At 43.2% G+C, this 14,368-nt stretch overlaps 1 protein-coding gene across 1 annotated transcript in view; it reads left to right on the top strand.

The window, feature by feature from the left end:
• LOC138453111 (L-gulonolactone oxidase-like) overlaps positions 1-14,368 on the top strand; it is a 703,062-nt gene that overhangs the window by 516,061 nt on the left and 172,633 nt on the right. Inside the window, exon 8 of the mRNA XM_069605641.1 lies at positions 7,138-7,214. Within this exon, the coding sequence (XP_069461742.1) occupies positions 7,138-7,214 (77 nt within the window). The remainder of the gene's footprint in view (positions 1-7,137; positions 7,215-14,368) is intronic.

Here is a 14,368-nt window from a genome sequence, read left to right as displayed (position 1 = left end):
TCCGATAGACACTGGTGCTGGTCTTAATGATCAAGGCCACATACCCCAGTGTGTCCAATAGGCCCCTCCTGAGACTGCCACTCACAAACAACTACCCACATGGTGCAGCCTTTGAAACCCCCTGCCAGGGAACAGTGCCTGTTTCTCTGAGCAGTGAAGTAGGGATGGGGTAATTTGAAATACACGCCCTCGGCACAGACATCTGCAGTGTCTGTGAACTCAGTTTAAAAGCTGCCAATCAATCGGGCCCCGCCCATAGCCTGTACAGCGTCAGATAGCCTGAACTCCAGCCACTGTTAGATCAGGACATTATCAAACCATTATCGAGCCTGTCTAGGGGCCGGCACCCTGTGTACGCCCCATCATGCCGAAGAGTGATGGCAGTGGCAAAAGACACATCTGGGTGAACATGCGCCTGCCCAACCTAGTGATACCTATGTCTAGGCATCAAGGTCATGATCCACCAACTTAATGATGGAATGGTGTTCTCCAAGCTGGGCCTTGCGAAGGGCTGCCACCTGCCTCCAGGTTATATCACCGACTTAGCAACACACACAAGACTGGGCCAACATAAAGGCCTGAGTTTAGGGGTGTCCTCCTGTGCAGAAATCAGGACATTCTTACAACACATCCCTGATTGTATTAAGTACAGCAATTGCATTCCGGCTCTTGCAGTATCACAAGCACGTCACTGTCACTTTAATGTTCTGAGATGGGTGTGCATGTCACTGGAAGCGGCTCACCACACCCAAAACAGGCTCACATGGTCTCAGGCTCGGACTGGCCTGCAGGGCAATAGGTCCAGGGCCAAACCAAAAAACACAAAATGCCGGTGTGGGCCAGTTGTTTTGGGTCATACTGGGCACTTTGATGAGTTACTTCACTATGCGGCTAGTAGTTTGACCAGAGTTACTGAATACATATTCTTCAAAATGCACATTTTGCATCACATTTTATAAAAATGACTCACCCTTGGGTAGTATTCAAACCGCCTGTCACAAAAGGAATGAATTGCCATTTGCAGCGGTGGGCCACATTTTCATTGATGCCCGAGACAATTGTATGGCCCAGTGCGACTCTGCATGTTCTCCTAAGATGGCACGAGGCCTCCTCCACTGCAAGCAGAGGCAGTCGTGAAGACATTAGCACTAACACGCATCACCTCGCTTGACTCCTTGCTGGGGACGTCCAGCTATTATGCTCAATCGCATCCTGTCATCTAAAAGACTTTCTTTAGAAAGTCTTGATTTTGGTTGTGCACTTCTGATCGAATCTACCAATTTAATATACATATGGATTTCCGCTGCTCTCAAGCTAGGTCCACGATTTAACCCCTTAACTGCCAGGCTATTATGCAAGTCTATGCAATAAAAACGAGCTTACTCGTCCTTGGCACTTGTGTATGTGGGGGTTGGAAAGTAAGGGTTTCCATGTGGTACGTAGGCAGGTATGGGATGAACCCTAAATAATAATAAAAAAATAAAACAGGTGGAATTCTGGTTGACCAAAAGTGCGTGGCAACAATGACGACTTTAATAAAAGACTTTCAAAACACATAGAACCGTGCACAATATATAAAATTGTGCTTCACCCTACTTCGACATCTCACCCGCCCCGGGGTGTGATTATGTGGATATCCAAGCATGTAGAGAAACATGTCCAGAGATCAAATCCAGGATAGCTTGAGTGGACTACATGGCGTATTTCAAATCTGAGACGTGCACCAAACAAGAGGTTGCTCAAAGTCTTGTTGTCCTGGGGGTGCTTTTGCCACAACATGAACCAGAAGTAGACCCTCACAGGAAAATCATCTCATATTTCAGCTGCAGCGCGACCGACACAGAACGTACCTATACACAATGTGAGAAAGAGTGCCCAGCAGTAGCAAGGGCCTGTGAACACCATCATCTACTCTTCTATGTCTAAGATAGCTCAGTGCAACAGGTTTGTTATCCAGATATCCAGGTCTTTCCATAACAGATGAATATCTTTGCTACATAATCCACAGCACTTGCGCTCTGTCCACATTGCTAGAAGAGATTGGTGTCCTGCAAGTCTTCACATGTCAAGAAATTCACTGAGCATGGCGGAGATGTGAGATTGACTTTGGAGAACATTTCTAAGGTATCCAGGAGATCATGTTGAAAATGACCACACACCCATTGCAGTGATACAAGTTGCTGATGAGCTGTCAGCCTCACCTCAGAACCCCAACTTGAAGTTTGCTTACCCACCCACCTCATTGAAGAAATCAACTGATTGTATGTTTCCACAATTAAGTTTCCATGGATGTCATGGCCTACGGTTGTTTCCCCTCTGCGTGCAACACCATCACGTGATGGATGTGCTGGCATGGAGAGTTGCAGGGAATGGAAGCTCAAGAGGATGCTTAGGGGAGGCATAGGGAATTCCAACCCAACCCTAGGAGCCGACTGTTGCACCGGCAAATGGTTGAAATAAAGTTAATATTCCAATGCAGTGCTCTTGTATTGGCTGAATTACTTGAAGCCACCACTGAGAACACCAAACATGCAAAAACAGGGGAATGTCGAGTACAATATTATTGGCTCTCGCCGGGTCATTACATGGACGAGAATCCTTCAATTCTCGGGCCGGATTTCCAACCGCCTTGTCCTCGGCGGGGGGCGTGGCAGCTCCTCAGCCAATGAGGAGGCTTGAAGCATGGCTATCCCTGCTCCGAGCCTCCCCACGGCTCAGAGGCTGCCTTCGCCCCCCAACGGGGACTCAGGTAGTTCTTTTATTAAAACATTTTTTCCCCCTTTCCTCCCTCCTACCTCCTCCCTCCTTCCTGCTCTCCCCACCCCACTTACCTTCTTGCTCCTTCATCCCCGGCGTGGGACAATGGCAGCCTCCAGCCGTGTGGAAACTCGAGCGGGGCCATCCCTGCTCCGTGCCTCCACACGGCGGGAGGCTTCCATCGTCCCCTGCCGGGGACTCAGGTACGTATTTTATTTTTTTCTTCCCCTCCTTCCCAACCCCCTTACCTTCTGCTCCTTTCTTTTTTTTGGGAGCGGACGCGCTGGGAACACTTCTGTTCCCAATGCGTCCGCTCCCAATGGCCGCACTCCGTTTTCCCTTTCCCAGTGGCCATTTTCTTGATCGTTTCTTTTATTTATTTTTTCTGTCCTGAAACGCTGCTGCTTTTAATGCCCCGGTCACACAGATATTGCGGGCTGGGGTACTAATAGCAATATGCCCCTCGCGGCGGGGGCATTACCTGAGTCGGTAATGCCCCTGCCGCTCGGGGCATATTGCTTAATTAGAATCCAATACTAATTATTCAATATTCAAAACATATTTATTTAGTTAAAACTATTTATGTTAAAATAGACATTCTTCAGTGCAAACATTTTATCGACATCAGAAATTGTGTAAACTTGGGGTGAACACGACTGTCCCATCCATCAACCATAAAAACACAACATTTACATAGACCAGCAAGGCACAAAGACGGCAGGCAAATTAAACAAAAAACAAGGCAAATGTGCCAAACATACCTCTACAGTTGCCACCTGGCAAACCTAACATTTAAAAAAGAAAGTACATATAATACAAACGATTATTAAATATAAATGTAATCGCAACACACTCTGTTTATACGTGTCCCCTGATTCCTAACATCATGAATGGGCAAACAATGCGCCTAAAGCATACAATATTGTTCACCACTTCTCATAAGTTCTTTATTCTGCCAACTCGAGTTTCGGCTAACTGGGCCTCTGTAATTTCTCAGGCCAGCCTTCTTTAGGGCATGTTTGTTTTGTTAGGGTAGATGGTATGAATATTGCATCTCTATCTGCTATTCTAATCAGGGACAAACGTCAATATTTGTATATAGATTAGGGGCCATCGGCTCACACCACCTCACTCCCAGAAACCTGGTCATGCTTGTGTTTATCTGTCTGGCTCCCATGCTTTCGCTCAAAGTCTCTCACATATGGGGACACAGAATTCTCCCTCTCTGAAAATGGGGAGAGGCTCTGGGCTTTTTATTTCTTTGCAGATACCTTCTGTCAATTATCCAGCATGAATTTGATTTTCCACTGAGAACAGGTCAGGAAGGAGAGGGGTGTACAGCACGTTTACTTGTAATACGTTCATTGTTATGAAATAACTAAGAGACACATGCTATACCTCCCAAACAATGCTGGGCAGAGGCGTCTCTCAAGCACTGAACCCTCTATAGATGTTGTGCTGTACTTGCTCTCAAGTTGAAGTATATTTATTCATGCAATTCTAAGATGGCAAGTGCATGGAGAAGAAACATTGTTGTGGACACACACTCCTTGCTTATTACAATATCTGGAGGAGCTTACAGCTCCAACAATGTCTTGTATTTCTTGGAAAGTTGGCAAAAGAAATCTGTCCTATTGATTCCAAATTGGACGATAAAACTTTTCAAAACAACACAGCTCCTTTACTGTGCACCCACTGAATGCACTTCTCCAAGTCCAGTCGTCAAGAGCCTGGTACGACGTTGTTCCATCACCAGGATTTGTTTCGCAGAGTTTTCGGGCGAATGTTTTCAGCCGATAGAACTCATTGATAAATATGTGGATGGCAGAAGGAGATTTAATGGGTGTGGGGAATAGGGACTAGATAATAGGGAACGGAGCTTGGGGGGGAACCCCCAAATATATATTTTTCATTCAATTCGTTTTTTCAGCAAAAAGTATTCAGCAAAAAACTCTGTGAAAATAAAAATGGCGATCTAAGAACACAGCACCCAAAAGCTCTTATCACACCATGGGGCTGATTCATGGAATTTGTGAGCCAAAAAACTGGGATTTGTGCGCCATTCTGCCCGCAAATCGCCATTTGTTAAACAGGGATTTGCGGGCAGAATGGCGCACAAATCCCCGTTTTCCGGCGCACAAATTCCACGAATCAGCCCCCATGTCTTCTGAATCAATCCAAATTCTATTCACTGTTTTCAAATGTACTCTGCAGGGATATCCTAACGCAGGGATTAGATCTGGATCTTGAGGAATGCGCTTGAGGAGCCCTGTGTACTCGTGACATGTCCATGGGACGGCTCGTAAAGAGCCTCTAGCAACACTCTGACGTGCAGTTCACTTGTGCTGCACATTTGCTCTTGTGCTCGTTCTGAACTCTTCGACACTCCTGTTAGGGCCATAAGACAGGACGGCATACATTGGCTAGCAGGCTAACTGGCACACCTGGCAGTAGGGTCTTGCCATGTTGGGGGAATCGCTACATTCCTTCAGCTCTTTTCAGAGTAGGGGTACGTTAGCAAGACCAGGGGCACATTCAGGCCAACAGACTTTGATTGATTGCCGTGCCCAGTTTGAGAGGAGGGCCCTAACAGGCTGTTCCTGAGCTTATGCATAGCCCGTGCAGACTCATTTCCCACTTCTGGTTCAGTGCTACAGGTCCAAGCTTTTGGGGTGAAAGGGTTGTGCGGCAGCAGCGTGCTGGTCATCTCTGAAGCTGAAAGCCTAAATGGGAGATAGTGTCCATGGTGGAGCTCTTCTTTGCAAATTAATATTAATCTTAAAATTAATCTTAATGCAAATCGCCGTGCCCATGGCCTGGCAGTTATGTTATTGGGGCAGTCCGTGGACGATTTGATGATGGAATCTTGCACTGGTCTTGTCCATGCTATGCCAACAGATTGTGAGGGAAGCTGGCACTACCCATGCTGCACCTGTATGTGAGCGAAGCGTGAACTGATCTTGTCTAGGCTGTACATGTGCCAACTGTGGAGGATACGTGTAGAGGCTCTCCTACGCTGTACATGTACCCATATGCTATGCACTGGACCTTGAAATGCTGGATTGTGAGGGCAGCCTACTCTGGCCTTGCCAACGCTCATGCTATATCCATTTGTAAGGGAATGTTCTACTTGCCTTTCACGAAGCATACATCTACCTGTTTGTGCTAAGAATGTGCACTGGTCCTGTTCATGTGTGACCTGTACCTGTTATGTGAGGGAAGCTTATACTGATCAAGCACATGTTTGCGAGGGAGGATTGCCCTTTCCAGGCACATGATGTACCTGCTTGTGTGTGGTACTTTCACTAGCTATACCTATAACTGTTTGGGAGATTGACTCCAGCTTTTCCTCTATATCATGCATATGTATCAAGGTCAAGATTGCACTGCATAGGTCCAGCTCCACCAATTTGTGAGAGAATGGGTGTGTGTGTGTGTGCGTGTGCGTCAGTGTTTGTGTGCGTGTGGTGTGTGTGTGTGTGTGTGCGCGCGCACGTGCCTGCGCTTTGGGTATAACAGAATGCACTGGGACTCTATTTCCCTGTGGGGACAGGAAGCCAAAAACCACATGGTACCTACCGCCTTTCAGATGATTTAAAATGACTTAAGAAACATATGTGCCAAATTTCACAACTTTAACAAAAAGAAATGTGTGGGTTCCTTTCTTCAAGTTCTTTTGTTTTTTGTATTGGGTGTTTGAGTGTAGGGGTTCTTCTGCTATTCATACTGTACCTTTCTTAAGTGTTAGTGAAGTGCTGACTTCTGTTGAATTTGGGGTGTTCCCTATCTGTGAGTGACGCTTCCACTTTGTGTGCAGGTGGTGTGCCTTAATGTACTAGTGTAGAAAGTAGCTTGTGATGCTGGGACCAATACATTTAGGGCCTGATTCATGGATGTGTTTTATAATGGCGCAATCCTATAGGAAAACGTTCCATGAATCAGGCCCTTAGTTTGTTCTTGCATGCATGTGTGTGGGTGGCTGCCAAATGGCCTTCATTTCTGATTCTACCTAACGTGATGATGTTTTCCTGATCCTGCATAATATTTGCATTTCCTATTCTCTATCCGGGCCTGTCGGAGTTCGACAGAGTGCATATGAATACGAGGCATATCCATGTCATGTTAGGAGAACAAGCTTTAAACTATGATGGTCAGTGTGGAGTATCTTCACTGGCCCATGGTGTCTGCAACATGAGGCAAAGGAATAGTCAGCTGAAGAGGTGCCAGGATGTCTTTTAGCCTAGGTCACAAAGATCCTTACACAAGCCCCGGATATGTTTGAAGACGAATTGTCCTTAGACTCCAACATCACAAGTGGATGGTTGTGAGAAGATGTCCACTGCAGCACTGTGACATTGACCCATATGCATTGTGTTTCAGCCTCCTGCTTCCAGTCCCAGCTGGTTTTGGGACAGTTTGATGGGATACTACTTGCTGGAGTTGCTTCTCTGGATCAGGTAAGTGGCTGGTCTGGCTTGCTTCTTTGCCTCGGCGCATCTGTATTATACTTTGTTTTCATTTGTTCTGCAGATATAACAAATAGGTTTCAAAGCAACCTAATGTTCGCTTTCATTGTCTGTGTTGGAGGCCGTTGGCCTTGTAAGTCAGCACTCACCATGGTATATTCATGGATCAGTGATGAATGGAGCATGCTATTGAGATATGCTGTTAGTTTAAAGTTTAGGTCACACATCCACTAAATGATGGCATCTTGATATCAATTGCTAGGGTCTATCCTTTTATGAAGGGTTGATAATGCATAAAACACATGTATTATGTGCTGGTCTCTGGCACACTGGGTCAGACTGCATGTCACAATTTAAAATTCTAGCAGGGCTGATTAAGCTTTATATCCTTCCAAGACCATTGAATGCCATGAATTGGGCAATTGATAGTTGCATCTAGGGAGCCAATCAGCTTGCTCAAATCGAAGGCTGAATCCTACGATCCAAGTCCATGTTCCGAGCAAGCTTAGAGCTGCAGTGCCCGTCCCGCCATCTTCCCAATCCTGTCTCCGCACCCCTGCCTTCCCACCCTCCTGCCCCACTTACCTGATTCCTTTGGTGGCGCGCCACCGCAGCTGCAGCTTCCCGACCACCATGGAAATAGAAGACGGGATCCACATGGAGCCCAGTCTTCCATCTCCATGGTAGCCATTTTAGGGAATTCTTTTTTTGAAGGAAGAGGACTCTGCGAGCGCGTCACTTTCATTATAGCAAAATCTGGGTTTTCAGACTGAAAGCCCAGGTGCTAATAGCAATAACATCCAATCCGGTGGGCTGGATAGGACTGTAATGGCACCGGGACCCATTGTTAAGACCTTACCACCTGATCGGGCCCGCCACATTGGGTTTATTTCTACATTAATACAGCGTTAAGAAGCACAAGGAATCTGGAATGAGGCACTGAATACACATTTGACACATCTTTATTAGTGCTTGTGCTGTTCTTGAATATTTTCTGGCTGAGAGCCAGGTTTTTAGCTGTGTCCTAAAATCCAGCTGTGCTGAAATTCCTTGATGTTTTGAGACAGCTGCATTGTGAAAGTTCTGTCACTGTGAAATGTTAAATAAAACAAAAAAGCATTTCTATACCTGTGTGAGGGATAGAAATGCATGTGTGACAGCAATAGCTTATTCTGTTGCACGTCCCTTTGTGCCTTGTCAAAAGAGACACATCGGCAATGTGACGATTTTCTGTGCAGTTCTTTCTGTTGGTAAATTCCGGATGAGCTTTGAAATGCACAGAAATGCCCCTTTATTTGTGCAAATGCACAAAGGGGGTGAAAAGTGCATCTGAAGAGGCCTTTTGAGAATAGGGGAACCTTTCCGCTCACAAGTGATGAAATGCACAAGAGTATCCCATCACTTGCACCAAAACTAATGTTAAGAATCGCCCTCATACTTTCTTAAAATCCACGTGGCTTTTAGGATTTTTGACCCAATTCGAGCCACAGTGATATGTGGCTCGAAATAAGTCAAGTCGATTAATACCGATGGAAGCCAAATAAGACATTGCGGGCCTGATTCACAGATCGTTTTTCAATGGGATTGCACTATTATAAAACACTTCAGTGAATCAGGCCTTGGGTCACTTGGCCTGATTCGACTCATGAGCCATGTAGGAGCATGTGCTTGCCTCTCCCATCTTGTGTACTCTTATTTTCTTTTCTGAGACCTCAACTATGAATTCAGAATTATGTACCATGTCCAGCGTAATCAATGCATGACGTAAATACAATCTCTCACATGTACAATTGCTTTTATGGACTTCTTATTAAAATTCTCACCGGAGTTAGTGATTATATCTTTGTCACACAGTAAATCAATACCAATTGAAAGAACAATGAGGGAACTGTTTTTTTTTCTCGCAAAAATGCCAGACTACCTAAATGTGAACTTTTCTTCACCACACAAAAATATGACACATCATTTCATACAACACTGCAACCAAATGTGAATAAAAAAGGCAACATTATTACAAGCAGAATTGAACGAGATGATTTGTTCAAACGTGAGAAAAAACATGATAATGTGTAAGACACTCACTTCACTATCAATTTTACTCAAGGTCGTCTCGAAAAGAAAGGCTAGTCATGTGTTTCAGAGCCTCTGCATTAAAAGAAAACCTTTCCTTCCAATTGAATTTAGGACATACAGTCTATTCACTGGTTCCATGTCAATTTCCCGAAAGAAATTACTTTACGGTAATTTGCTTCTAAGTGATCACTTCGAAATGTTACTTCGATTTATTTTTTTTAATGGGAGGGCCCCAATATCCCTGCTACCCTTCAATACTGCCCTTACCTCACAACCCTCCCCACCTGCTTTTTACCCCTTATGCCATGTATATATTTCAAAGTAATCACTTTGAAGTAAATTACTTGGAACTATTTGTATTTATTTTATATTTATTACTTGCCGTAATTTATCAAGAAAAGTAATTTCCATCATTGAAACCACGGGATAACCTATTCACCAACCCCCAGTACTAGAATGTCAATGAAACACTGTTTTCTCTGTCAACATTGAGACCTTGCGAATCATCTATGCAAAGTTAATTATAGATTATTATAGATTATAGCCCTTTACTACAACTGACCATCTGCACAGTGCCTGGATTTTATCAAACGAATATAAGACACCCATGTATGCAATCCAATCCTTCACCCTGCTCAACGACCCTTTTGCCAACAGGAGTGCACTCATTAGAAATCTTCCCTCTCCATTGTGTAAGTTCCACAATTGATGAACAAGGCCTAAAACCACCAATCCATATGAGAGCCTGACCTGGCTGCTCAGCACAAGGTCGATTCTCACCAAGAACCCAACCCATAAATATTCCACTCTAAAGTAATCATAAAGCATAAATCTGAGAGTTGGCCTGGCAAAGTCTCAAGATCAGCATCTGTCATCAGGAATAGCATTACTGGAAAATTGCTCAGTAAATCACAGATGTTCAAAGTAATATTTGTGGGTTGTTGATGGAGGCTATATCATTTTAGGATTAGTGTGTAATCAGAGCTGGACAAGGTGCAGCTTCTTAGTTATATAAAGGGGGCATGTTCTATCTAGGCTCCTTTATAATTTGGCACATTATTATGAAAGGACAGTGATACTTGGGGCACACTGAAATACAATTAGAATCATCTTAGTCTAGCACAGGCTGTGACACCAAAGTAAGAACTACTGTGCCCAATTTCTTCACCTACTATATTTGGGCAGTAAGCAAACAACTAGTTAGCATTCTTAGCATATAGAGGTACTGAAGGTCAAACAATGAGTGACGTGTTCTACCTTTCAAAGAGACATTGGACCAATAACCTCTACAGATGCGCATGGCTTCCTTATAACACTCTCCTTTTTAATATGTTATTGTACTAATTTAGAGAACAAGGATATTTACATTATAGGTTAAAGCTGGAAAAATGTACTGTTGTCATTAAAGTACGTTTGTTTGATCTGATAGCCAAAGCATGTATGATTCTATCATTGTCTTTTTATCTTAAAATTGTGATAAGCAAATCTGTGGCAGAACAAGTCCATGCGGAGAACCATTCTCCTTGCTTGTGCTGTGTCTTATTTATTACCCGGGATTAGAGGCAGACATGTTTTTTTGGGATATGCAGGATCCTATCCTGAATCCCTCAGACGCCGAACATCTCCCCATGACTGTCTGCTCAGATCTGCCTATTGTTGTATCTCAAGCCCTTGTACAAGAGGGCCATGCCAAGCTCTGCTGTTTTATTTAGGGAATGACCTTGAACTCAGGGCCGTTATCATTGGTGAAAGACCAGGTACAACATTTAGATCCACAGGCCTTCTACTCCCCACTCTACCTGAGACTGGGTGATCTTCTCCTTACTGATTCCTCCCCTGGTTGCTTGTAGATCCTTTCCTGCCAAATTGCCCTCCTTGTCCTCGCCCGTGCTACCTTCTCCCTTGTTTCTCTGCTTCCCTTAATGTTTTTTTTCATCCCCTACGTTTGTAAAGTGCTCTATTGCTTTCTGAAGCTTGGTGCACGCTCATCAAAGACCCTAATAGTTATTATACTTTTTTTGTAAATTACACGTTAATCTCAGCTGTTAAGGAGGTGAAAGCTATTTGCACCCTGATATTTTTTTCAACAAATGCTTTATTTGTGCAACTGTTTGGTGTCCATTATAGAGATTAAGAAAGGAGATGGCACTGCTTAAAATGGGGAAGTGACATTTTCGTAGTCCTTTGTTAATTTCAATGACAGAGAGGTAGACGAGATGATGACATGAGGCAGATGAGAGGAGGGGAAATACCTCTGATTTTCAGTAGATTTTTCATCATTAATACAGTGTTTTTTACGGAATGCAGTATTTCGAAATAATATTTAATAAAGTAAATGCCTTAATACTCAAGGGTGGAGGAGACGTTTATGTGGCCACTAGCATCACAAAATGCACGTTCCTTCTGAAAGAATGAAGGGAAGCCAAATGCAATGGCTGTACGGACCTTTCTGTGAATTTGATCTCCATGCAGCATAAGGTTGAATGCTATATACACTTTACTTTAAATTAAAACAAACAGAAACAGGTACGTGTTATGTTCAAAGAAGTATGCAAGAGTATTTCAGAAATGCTTATTTTTGGCAAGATTCGTCTGCCCTCATAGTGGTAAATTCATATTAACCTTAGACTCCTTAGAAAACATCAGACAGTAACAATACATACTGCATTGTGGTATTTCATTAAAGAATACCTCAGTACCCTTAATTAACCTCTGAGTATACAGAGTTTGGTTAGCTCAATAAAATGTATCAAAAGCTGAAATTATTGCTCTTTCCAATAATTTAAAAAATATTTCTTTTTTGTAAGGGACTTTATTCATCTGCCCTCTTTAAGTTGATTAAAAAGAATACCTAGCAACATAAGGGGAAAGTCAGAGATCGGCATGGATATGCAGCAAGTTGTGTTCCTTTCAGCGTAGAATGCATTTTTCAAGAAGCAACACATGTGCTATGAGTACAATCTTTCTGGCGCAACATCATTGGTTCTTTGCTACATCATCGAGCGTAAAGACACTGGGCCTCATCACGAATTAAAAAGTGGCATGAAAAAGTGGAGGTCATTCCATTATTGGCAGTACCGAATTAGTGGCACTTTTACCACACCACCAAATTCTGATTTGGAGATAAAGTCGAGGATTTAACTGCAGGAAAATATTGAATCCTCCACTATCCCTCCAAAAATCTGCGGATTTAACATACAGGCCCCCATTACCCTGGCTTAACGTCTCTGCTGCCCCGATATCCTGGTATTACCGAGATATTACGAGCAGTGGAGTGAAGGTAAGTTCCAGTTCTCATGAAGTCCGGGATGGGATTTCCTGATTCACAGGCGTAGGGAGTACCAGTGCCGTTGATTCAGGCCTTTATCTGCCGGTAAGGGCCTGATCTACTGGCAGATCAGGCCTGCTGGGAGATATGTGGTCCCTCATCGGCAGGCTTGTGTTTTGTCGGTCCAGAATAAATGCTGGTGCCGGTATTACCAGCATTTATTCCAGACCGGTAAACACATAATGAGGCCCACAGTATTACCTCTTTTGATGAATCCATTAAAAAAAACACCACGGAGTCCAATGGGCTCCAAATATGAGGGTTTACACTGACCTACAACGACAGTAAAGGAGTTTGGCAGTACATTGGCAGATTTACACACCATTTATCAACAATAATGAGGCCTCAAGATGTCGAAATATTCAGAAAAAAACATTGGTTCCACTAGAAATCTGAAAACGAATATACATTTATACATTTATAACAATATACATATCTCTAGATCACACCTGCCTACTTTCAGTTTATAGTCTCCTTTTTGTAAATATACTGTAAAAACTATATTGTAAATATGTTTATTGTGTAACTATACTGTAATTGTAAATGCATTTCTATGTATAACTAAGCTGTGAGTAATCTTATGCAATGCTCCCTAATACCCTTGGGTCTGGCACGCAATACAAGTAATAAAACAAACAAACAAACAAACAAACCTTGTGACGGTCAAAACATTGACCCAGCAAAATAGATAAAACATGAAATATTTATTTTCACCATTGCAATCATTTATTTTTACCGCCAAACCTAGCTCGAGAGCAGTGGAGCGCTTTACATGTGGAAGCCAGCATTGGGCAGGTCGTTTTAGGACAGTAGTGCATTACTGTTGGTAGAAAGGCAGAAAGCGTGGATTTTGTCATTAGGGAGGTATTTATGGATGGAAGAGACACATTTTTTGTATTTTGTGGAACTGGGGGATGGTGGGGACATTCCGAGTATGGCCACAGTTCCAGAGGGTCAGCACCTGGCAGGAGAATGATTGTTTTCAGGTTTTTTCTTGGCATGCAACATAATGAAACAGAAATGAAACATGTTAAAGAAATGCACATCATGTTTCTAAAGATATCAGTGAAAACAGCTTTGTGAACAAAGTTCTTTAAAAAACTGTTTGTCACAGTAATGTTTTCCACCCACTTTCTAGTGTGTGTGTATTAAATAAAAATGTGCACAGTTAATTTTTTTTAAAAATACAATTACTTAGAGTAACTACATTATATGTTAATATTACAATTTTGAAACAAAGAATATATCTAAAATCAAAGTAACACATAGATTCGGAAAGTGGGTTTACTCCTGGTTATCTTGCTTGGAATTTTCAAAATGAATTTTTCTAACACAGTGGTTGATGCGATAAAAATGTGCTTTTATTCTTGGTATTCTGAGCAGTTCATAATACAAATAAAGAGTGTATTTAAACACTGTGTTAGCATTTGTGCGCTAGATTATGTCAGCCGACACGTGTTTCGACCCTGAGGGTCTTTCTCAAGGCATGTCAATATGGTTGTGAGCCCCAAGTGGGGTCCTTGTGTTCAGGAGCAACACGGAAGCCGTCAGGACGACCAAATACTCGAACACAGGGCCCAACAGGAGCCACCACTGTCCTAAGGACAGCGACCACAGCGTCACAAGGACGCTTCCCCCAGATGTTCAATGTCTCCAGAACTCTGGTCCTCTCCAGGCTGGACTACTGAAACAGCCACTTCCTCAATCTCCCTCGTTCCTCCCTTCGCCCCCTCCAGTTAGTTCA

The sequence above is a fragment of the Ambystoma mexicanum genome, chromosome 4p (genome assembly GCF_040938575.1).
Source record: "Ambystoma mexicanum isolate Mex_15411 chromosome 4p, UKY_AmexF1_1, whole genome shotgun sequence".
Taxonomy (NCBI): Eukaryota; Metazoa; Chordata; class Amphibia; order Caudata; family Ambystomatidae; genus Ambystoma; species Ambystoma mexicanum.
Note: the sequence above shows the minus strand (reverse complement) of the source record. Positions and strands in the feature narration are given on the sequence as shown.